At 44.8% G+C, this 10,091-nt stretch overlaps 1 protein-coding gene across 5 annotated transcripts in view; it reads left to right on the forward strand.

The window, feature by feature from the left end:
• Positions 1-4,360, forward strand: part of NUP93 (nucleoporin 93) — a 68,194-nt gene extending 63,834 nt beyond the window's left edge. For all 5 annotated transcript variants that reach the window (XM_020806125.3, XM_078380465.1, XM_020806128.3 and 2 more), the window contains 3 exons: positions 1,045-1,128; positions 1,803-1,931; positions 4,124-4,360. In XM_020806125.3, the coding sequence (XP_020661784.3) occupies positions 1,045-1,128; positions 1,803-1,931; positions 4,124-4,234 (324 nt within the window). In that variant the 3' untranslated portion in view covers positions 4,235-4,360. The remainder of the gene's footprint in view (positions 1-1,044; positions 1,129-1,802; positions 1,932-4,123) is intronic.
• Positions 4,361-10,091: the final 5,731 nt, after the last annotated feature.

The raw sequence follows: 10,091 nt of genomic DNA on the forward strand, positions 1-10,091 counted from the left end.
GGCATGTTTATTTAGCCATCAGAAAAGAAGATGGAGGGGGAGATAGGAGCACAGTTTTCAAAGACTTGAAAGGCTGTCCTGCAGAGGAGGGGGCAGGATCTGTTCTCCGTCATCCCGGAGTGCAGGACACATAATAAGGGGCTCAAGTGACAGGAATCCAGATTTCAATTGAGTATCAGGAAAAACAACTGTTAGAGCAGTAAAACAATGGAGCCCATGACCTCGGGAGGTGGTGAGTCTTCCAGTGCTGGAGGCAATAGAAAATTAGGCAGCCCTCTTGTCAGATCTGTTTTGATTTGGGGTCCCTGCCTTGAGCAGGGGATTGGACTCGGCGGCCTTAGAGCCCCCTTCCAACCCCATGATTCTGTGCTTTCTAATTCAGGAAGCACATGGCAAAGAGCCCAATCCCGTGTCTTCTCGCAACAGGAGCCCATGTTGGCAGGTCCAGCCAACCTGACTGGGGAATCTATCACGGTGCCAGGTCAAAGATAACTAGAAAGTGGCCGGGTAGGTGGAGAGATCCCAGAGGTCGGAGCCAAGATCTGAAAGCTCATCATTCTAGCCCTGATGGACTCCAGATCCTCAGTCACCCTGGGGTTTTTCATTTATTGTTTTCAGGCAGCGGATAAGTGACTCATTGGATACTGATCCCACGGATAGGGAAGTCCTGTTGTGTATGTGTAATGGTGCAGAAGGGAGGAATGTAGAAAGAATTATGGTGGAGGGGGAGGAATCCTATACATAGTCTATGCATTGTAACACCACCACCCCAATTTATTATGTTGCAATCAAGTTGTTTCCAACATACAACCGTATTATTGCATGAATGATCTCCAGAAGAAGATCCCGTTATGAACAGTAGTCCCCCCTACAGGTCGTACAAAACTGGAGGCTGTGGCTTCCTTGACTGAAACCATGCCTCTCATTTCCTGCCTTCCTCTCGTCTGGCTGCCTTCCACTTTTCCTTGTATTATAGTCCTTTCCAGTGAGACCTCTCTTCTCCTTTCTTATTATGTGGGCTCATTCATGTGTCTTTCATTCTAGATCATTGAACAGCTCAAATTGGTCCCTCTGAGCCAGGAATACGTGGAAGAAAGAGTAGCAGCCTTCCGGAATTTCAGCGATGAAGTAAGTAAGACGCCTTTCACACACACACCCCTTCACAGTCTTCCTTGTTGCGCAGGGGGCACAGGAAGGTGTCTCTGACTCTTAAGAAGGCCCTTTGTTGCCTCATCCCTCCTGCACAGAGACCCCCGCCAGTGCCACCGAGAAGTTCCCGTCAGGGAACAATAGGAACAGTGTCATTTGCCCAGGTCCTGTGTGAGTACAGGAGTGTCTGGCAGCTCAGGGAGGGTTTTCTTCCATTACTTTTGTCCTCTCTCACCATTCCTCGGCTGGCAGAGAGCCTAGGGCCTGCCTCTTTCCCCAGAGCAGGGGTGGCCTTCATGGGTTGGATCTACCTTCAGCCAAAGTTCCAAGTATTTTTCTGGCGGGGGGGGGGGAGAATCTGTTGGAAGAAACATCACCAGCTCCCTTTCTCTGTACCCTCTGTCCAAATGAATAAGGGAAGGAGGCTCCTAGTGGCAGAAATCTGTTAGAAAGAACCAACTTGAGGAAATGACTGACAGATGGCGTAAATACGTATGGAATGTACCCCAGTCTTAGGCTGGCGTGTCCCAAAGTGTGGGGGTATCGGGAGACGTCAGCCTACAGCTCTCGCCAATGGGTGGGCGACCGCGTAGGCTCACCGTTCTCCCCACCTCGTTTTTCATTCTCATCGTCTTTTATGTCTCTTTGTTCAGATCAGGCAGAATTTGTCCGAGGTGCTCCTCGCCACGATGAATATCTTGTTTAACCAGTACAAAAGGTTGAAGGGCACCGGCCCGGCCACCCCCGCTAGGCCTTCACGCGTCATCGAAGACCGAGACTCGGTAGGTGTTTCTGCCCTAAACCCCTCGAGAGGGGGCGTCGGAGAGATAAATTAATCGCCTCTGTTCTGGTTGGCAAGGTTGTCGGATATATTAGTATATTGGAACTTACGGCGCAGGACTCCGCGCTATTTTACAGTTGTTGTGAGGTTTCTGTTTTCATAAGGTAAGCCTTCCTTTGCCGGAAGGTGAACAGTAAGACCTTTTAGATCCTCTAGCAGCAAATATTCTTGATTCAAGACCAAACCCTCTCCCTTGAGCTGAACTGATGTACAATCAAAAGCTCTTCCTTGTGTCTAAATAAATGTTTTGTGCCTAAATAAATGTTTTGCAACATATGACCTGTCCTGTCTTCAAGGCAGCGAGATGTTAAGGACAAAGGAGCCCGGCTGTCCTTTTACTGAGACGGCAGAGGACAAGAAACTGATTTGCCGCCCCGTTAATCCACCGCTCAAGAGAGATTGGAAGTCTATAGCAAGACACTAGCTATTTCAGACAACGGTTTCAGACAGATCGCACTGATTTGAAATGGTCCAAATTAGATCAGACCAATCTGAATCAGATCCAGAATCCAAATCACCAAATTAGACTCTGAACAAAACCGCAGATCCCTTGTCTGCACCACGCGAATAACTGATAACCTCAGTCCTCAATATTGGGAGTGTGTGACGTCGTATTCACACGAGGGTTTGGGTTCGTGGAAGGTGCCCCTCTGTGGTGAGCTTCCCTTTGTTTCTGTGCCATGTGGGCTTCTGCACACCTACCCTTCTTCTCTTTCTCCTTGACAAACTCCGCTTCAACTTACTGATACACTGAAAGACGCGCACCTGTATGTTAGTTTTCGGAGTTGAGAAGCGCCGTCTCATTCACAGTTAAATCTGCTCTCCTCTGCCAGGTCAGCCCGCCCTAGGAAAACACACAACTAGCAGTTTCAGTGTTGCTGCAGGCCCTACAATCTGTTGATTTGTTTCAGGGTTTCATTAGAGCCCAAGGGCACTTTTGTGCCGTCTGAGAAAGGAAGGAGAACGTAATTGCTGCCGAAATGGCTGGTGCCTCCGTTTGGGTGGTGTTCCTGCGCTGGTCTCTGATTAAATAATTATAGCAAATAGAACACCGGCACCTCCAGGCTTCCTTTAACCTTTTCAGAGAGTACAACAAGGATTCAGGTAAAATTGTTTTCGGATAGAAAGAATATGGGGGAGAGGATCCATGCCTAGTCGTTCCGATGTGCTGAGGAAGGCCTTGTTAAATGCACTGACATTTATTTCTGGCAGAAAGCAGTACAGAGATATATTGAAAGAGCCATTGTGTTTTAATTCATTTTTCATAGCTTCAGTGCTGAAGCAGATTTCTTTAAAGGATTTCCCCCATAAACACAGGAGCAGAAAACATAAAAACCATAATTGGTTTTATTGTTTTACTTTGTAAACAGAGCTCAATGGGAAGTCGTAGTAAAAATATATTGAGAGGTTTTTGTATGTTATCAGTTGATTCCAAAGGCTGTGATAACTTGCATGACGTGTATTTTTCTGCTTAAAATAGAATCCAGTGCATGTCTAGGAATGTTCTCAGCCTCATTGTAGGGACTCTAGAGTTATATAAGACTTTTAAAACAGGCAGAATAGAAAGGCAAACACTTTGAATTTTCAACAGTATAGTATAAATTTTAAGGAAAACCTCATGGTGTGGGCAACTGCTGTAATGGACTTAATCACGCAATCGTGACATGAGATTGCAATGTCTTTTCCCTGTCCCAAATTGGCTATATGGCTCCTTCCCTTTTTTTTTGTCCTTGGGCAAGGACGCTCAAAGCAGTCTGAACCTGAGCTTAGTGATTTGCTTTGAGGATATGTATTGCACTGTAAACCTGATAAACATGGGACTTCCCATATTTGGAAGGATTTCCCCAAAAATCAGCAAGAATTGTCTCAGCTGAATTCTGGAGATGAAGCAAAAAATAAAAAGCCCATAGAGCCGGTTTCCATGTGGATCTCCATTCTCCTCATTTCAAAAAGAAGGGAACTGGCCCAGTGCTCCCTGGGAGTTGCAAGGGTTCATGGGATGAGTAGTCATTGCCCTTGAGGCTCAATAGAGGGCAGATCCCAAAGAAGGGTCCCTCTCCCCCACCCCACAAATCCTTACATCCGCCCCTGATCACAGCAACATTGTCTCTCTTCTGTCCTCCTCCCTTTTAGCAACTGCGTTCTCAAGCTCGGGCACTCATCACCTTCGCTGGGATGATACCTTACAGAACCTCGGGAGACACCAACGCTCGGCTGGTGCAGATGGAGGTCCTCATGAATTAGACATTTGAGAAGACCTGCTGCTTGTTGTTCACACCCTTAGGGGATGGGTCCAGTTTTTACTTTTCTTTTCTTTTCTTTTGTATTATGTATTTTTTGTCAACCACAATAAATTCCCTTGTGTTTCTATTTGTTTTTGGACATTTTATTTTACTTTCCCCTTCTCTTTTCGTTTTCCATTTATTTCCCTTTTCACAATGTTTCTTCTTTCGGAGGTGGGGTGCAGGGATGGCCCCCCCCCCGTTAATTAGCAGAGAGACCCTATGAAGACAGGTAGGTGTGCTTTCTTTTCTTTCCTGAAGGGTTTCCTCGAACGGGTGGCCGTCGTCACCAGATTTAGGAACAAAACATGGGGCTCAGTTTTGTAACATTTAGAGCAAAATCTGTGTAGCATAACATTTTGGACAAAGCAGAGCAAAATCTAAAACATGGACCCAGAGACGCTGTAATTAATAGGAACTGTTTCTGTTTGTTCCAGGGACTAATTAGTGGGAAACATTTCCAGTTGCTCCTTTCCCCATTGCTATAAATTCCTTTTCCCTTCTGCAGCAGTGAACTTTCAACTATTAGCACAGCGGTTCAACTGCATTACTGCAGCCAAAACTCTGCTCACAACCCAGGGCCAATCCCAAGTAGCCAGCTCGAGGTTCACTCAGCCTTCTGTCCTTCTGAGGGTTGGTAACTTGAATGCCCAACTTTCTGGGGGAGGAGGTGGGGGAACAACATGTAACCTGCATCGTTGAACTGTAGAAAGAGTGCTTTAAACAACATGGGATGGTATATGAGCAGTGCTCTTTGCTTTTTTTCTTTTTTTTAAATTATGTGCTTTTACTCTTCTCATCATCCTTCGCCATGGGCCATGATGGCTGGAACTGATGGGAGGTGTCCTCCGCCATCGTCAATGCAGGTTTTCACACCACCCTTGCTGTACGGCTACCCCACATAGTCTCTGACCTTCCCCACCGTCCATTGCTTCAGGTGGTAAACCAAAGTAGAGAGCAGAGAGAGGCTGAGACAGAAAGGAGCAGCCTCAGGGTTCGGCCATGCTCTTGTCTGTGTTCTGTGGCTGGTGTGGGTAGCCCGTGGCTCTCCAGTGACCATGAAGTGGCGGCTGCTCTCCAGCCCTAGGCAGCATCACTGGTGGAGAGGTGTGATGAACGCTGGCCGCACATAAACATCGGGGCGGGGTGGGGTGGGGTGGGGGTAGTTGCCATTGTAGCCACATATATCTGGAGAAGGCAGCATTGGGAAGGTTGCCTTGTCCTTTCGGAAGAAAGAGTATAAGAATCTTTAAAGCCCAACCACTTCTCCTGCAAATTGGGTATTCAGAAGCCCACGTAATCCGATACATTAAGGTGAGTCTTAAGAGATTTTGGACACACACATATATCAAGGTGGGACAGATATTGGGCGAAGTAAACACACCCAGAGAGAAGCATGCATGGCAAAAGTTGCTCAAGGAACTCTACTGCAAATTGAAATAAGAACATGAATGAACACAGGTTGATACCTGTAAACCTGTTGACCAATCAGAGACTGAATCCCAACAGTAGGTCAATGAGTTCCATAGATGTGGGTTTGGGACAATCCACATTTTCCAAGATGACATGCGAGATAGTTACTATTGGCATTTAGAAAACTGACCTAACTCAATTGAAGCTTGAGTTGGCTCTGTCCAGAGAGAAAAGGCTTTGTAGTGTCTTAAAAACGAACAGATTTATTATGGAATAAATCTTTTTGTGGATGAGAGCCCACGTCATCAAATAAGTGTGATAGCTTGTGCCTCAGTTAAATGAGTTCCTCCTCAAGGAGCCACAAGGCTGTTGTGTTTGGTGCCCCAGAGGAAAACCTCTAGTCGCCCTGAAACCTGTTGTTATATTTCTCCTCTTGTGACTTTCCTACTTTACGTTGGGAAGGGGGCAGTACAGCTTGTGATTGAGCGCCCAACTTTACATGAGTTAGTTGTACCCTAAGTATGATTTAAGGTAGACTTTACTAAATTTCCTCTCCGAGCATTTATTAAAATTAAATTAAAATCATGGCAAAAGTATATGCAGTATCATTATAAAAATATATTTATTTTTAAAGCTAAATTAATAGGATGGCAACGTGTAACATAATCAGTGATAAAAGCCAACCAGTCCAAATACCATTTTACCAATATTTATATGTTAGCAAATATTTATCCTTGCAGGCAATCTAGCATAATGGTTCAAGGGAAGGAACTTGTTTTTCAAATGCAGGATTTACTTTTTTTTCCCCCCCTTTGAGTTTCACTATTACTGACAAGTAGAACATAAGAATTATAATTCCAGTGAAAGGGTTGGCAACCTAAGGCCCTCGGAACTTGTCCTGTCCTAAGTTCCCAGTTTGACCTGCTTGGATGTTCCAGACAGTCATGGTTTGATAGTTTCCCAGCTTTTTTTGTGTATGGATTTCCTCCTACTCTAAATGGCTGAAACATTGCTCTTAAGTCTTAGTTCCTAGAAGGATGTGCTTCGTGCGAAAATGTGCTGCTCTAGTGGGGACGAGCCTATTGCTTTGGCTGCACCCACCCCTGCCATGCAGGTTCCTAAAAATGTCTGGCCTTAAGAGATGGGAGTGCCAGCTCTCAGACTAAAAGAACTTGGTTCTCTGTGGGGAAATGGAGAGATTTTGTATCAGTGAGTTAAAGGGCACTGCATTCTCTCTCTCTCTCTCTCTCTCTCTCTCTCTGTGTGTGTGTGTGTGTGTGTGTGTGTTAAAGTTTCATGGTCCTCACTGTGGCTATACTTCAATGATGATTGCTTCAGGATGTTACCCCAACAACATTTGAATTCCATGGATGATACCCAAGGTTTATAAAACAGATCCCGATAAATACCACTTGTCATTCCAACAACAATTATTTATCTCTGGTGATCATCCCCTGGAGCTAATCTATAACCCTGTGCTTAGCAGTGTCCTGTATGAGTGTGTCTAATTCTCTTTTAACGCCACTATCAGCATCACAGTATATTTTCAGGAGTGTTTGTAATTTAACTCTGCTTTCTCTGTCTTGAATCTCCTATCACTCAGCTTCACCGATGGGTCCCAAGTCGTGGTACTCTAAGGGAAGGACAGGATCCGTCTATTTTATTCACCTTTATCACATCTCCACTTTGCATTTTTCTTCCAAGCAAGACAACCAAAAATGTGTGTAACTTGTCTTCCCAGGGATTTGTCATGGCTCCTTATATTAGTAGTCTTTTATGACCCACCTCCAGCCTCATAATATTCTTTGTTCTTGAAAAGTATGACACCATCAGGCAACTTGCCTTGAGTAGGTTTTGCACCAACTGAAAGAAATCTGTCAAATTTATTATTCTGAGCATTCTCCGTGCTTTAGAAAATCCTCGCCCTCTAGAAGGACTACTTTCTCCCCATATTTCTTGTGGGAGGAGAGCACTTCTTACCTATAAATAATTTACCAATAATCCAAACATGTGCCGACTGTGTTTCATGGCAGCCTAAACCAGTTTCATTCGTGCTCACCTGATTTCAGTAAGAACCCACCAGCAATGGAAAAGCTGTGCCTTCAAGTTAACCGAGACTGGATGTGCATCACTGGTGACAAGCATGGATTGGACTTGTTCAGTTACGTCTCCTCCATTCCAACCCAAAACATTGCCATTTTGCAACTGCCTCTATCACGGCCTCTATTTTCTTTTCCAGATGTTTGATCCGCAGTTTTGAGGAATATTGTCCCCCTGCACTCTATATCTTGTTAAGGCAGCTCTGCTTTTATTTAATGACCCAAGTGACATGGTGCCCATTTTAAGCCTTAGTCCAAGGTTTGAAAAGGAATAAGAAGAACGAAAGAAGGAGTTAAGAAAGAATGGAAAAGCTAGAAAGATATGGAAAAGACGAAGTGAGAACTGAATTGGGAACAGCTTTTGAGAACATTCCTAAACAAACGGCTGCAATGGAAAGAAAGAGTGGTTTGGATGTGAGCCGCGGGGGGGGGGGGGGGGGTTGGTAGGACTCCACTCAGAACTAACCTGCGTGTGAGTTCACAGATGACTATTGCTCTGACCTTACCCAGGGCTGTGTTTTTCCTCCGGAGTCCCGTAACGGCACTATAAGGGGGCAGCGCAGAGGCAGGGGGGCTGTTTACAAACCTCCAGGGTTTTTCTGCTTCTCCCACCTGTCATATTCTTTGATTTTATTTTGGGGAAAAAAACGGAAATCGTGCTTTTTACATGTCAGCCAGCATATGATGAACAGGCATTTTGATTTTATCACCATATCTTTGTGGCTTACAGAATTTGGTCCATTTTTGTGTGGATCAGCAATTTGCTGGTGGGCCGTTTGAACAGGCTAAGCCTGCTCTTCAAATGACAAATTGGAAATCTAGCTTTCCGGCGAGAGGTGAAGAGTTCGATTCCCCACTGGGTCTTTAAGAAGAGAGCCAGCCTGGGTAGCCTTGGGCCAGCTGTACACAGTCCCAGAAGAAGGAAAGGGGAAACCACTTCTGAGTACTCTCTGCTTGGGGAAACCCTGAAAAAGGGTCGCCCTCAATCAGAATTGACTTGACAGCATATTACTGTTGTTGTTGTTGTTACAACTGCGCTTTTTTTTTGTGCCTCTGCTCAAATTCGTCTGCCTGGCTTTCTGGAAATTGCAGGCAATCAGGCGCATGGCCTCGGGTAAATTTTTGTCACTAGGATATTTTGTACTTGGATATTTTGTACAAATCAGAGGCCCGTCCAGTTAAAGACAGGGCTCGGAATATATGAGTAACTTTCCAGATATTATTCACTGCAGGTTCCATTTGCCTTGTCAACACTGCTAGTGGTAAGGCATGATGGGAGTTGTAGTTCAGTTGAAGAACGCGCTCTCCACCACCGCCACCCCCTTTTCGGACAAATAAAAAACCTAAGAACTGCATTTCATTGAAATGATTAAATCTAAGGATCCTCTAAATCTGGCGTAGAAGAATGTGATGCCTTTATTAGACCATTATAAAAATTAATGCAAGCTTTCATGGATTACAAATCCCTTCTTTGGCTGTGCGCCAGTCACTTGTGAACAGTGTAGAAAAATGATCAATGGATGTCCCAAGACATTCATGGAAAAGTCTGCCAGCCATCCTCTTAAGGTGAGTTTAAAGCTGGTTACAGGCAGACTGTGGGGTTGTGGTTTAATGCTTTACACACACACACACACACACAGGACCATGTGGTTGGAAATTTGTTATTGGTCTAATAAAGGTGTCCATTCTTCTGCCTTTGTCCTGGGTAACAAACACACTGGCTTGCTTTGGATTGTTGCTGTTGTTAACTCTTAAGTATCTGTTGAACCCGTAATGGGACAAAAAGCATTTTGTCTTGGGTGAGTTCACATCCTTTCTTAAGGGTAAGGCCCTTTAATCTCACTTGGTCTTACTATTGGATAAGCGTGCGCAGGATACGGTTGATTGCCTTCACTAGCCAGGTGGAATTTTAATCTAGAATTTGGGCTGCCATTCATTTTTTCCCTTGGCAGTCTGGGTTTGATGCATTACTTGAAGGCAGAGAATGAAAATATATGTATTAAAGAGGTTTTCCTTCAGTGTTTCAAAAGCCATAGCACACTCTGGGTTTGATCATTGCAATGTTTTTATTTGCATTTATTCAAAATGCTGTTGATCGGTACAGTCATTCTATTGTTTGGCAACGTTAAATCTGATCTTGTCTCCTCCGATACAGCTTGTGTGAAGTGAACGAACTGTACGACTCCCTATGTTTGTTTCTTGTCAGTGACCCTGTGGGTTGCAGGGCTGTTCACAAATTTTGCTTGGGAGACAAAGACGATGTGAACTGTGGGGGGGGGGGGAAATGCCGATGTGGTGGCTGTTTTG

The sequence above is a fragment of the Pogona vitticeps genome, chromosome 10 (genome assembly GCF_051106095.1).
Source record: "Pogona vitticeps strain Pit_001003342236 chromosome 10, PviZW2.1, whole genome shotgun sequence".
In the NCBI taxonomy this organism is placed as follows: domain Eukaryota; kingdom Metazoa; phylum Chordata; class Lepidosauria; order Squamata; family Agamidae; genus Pogona; species Pogona vitticeps.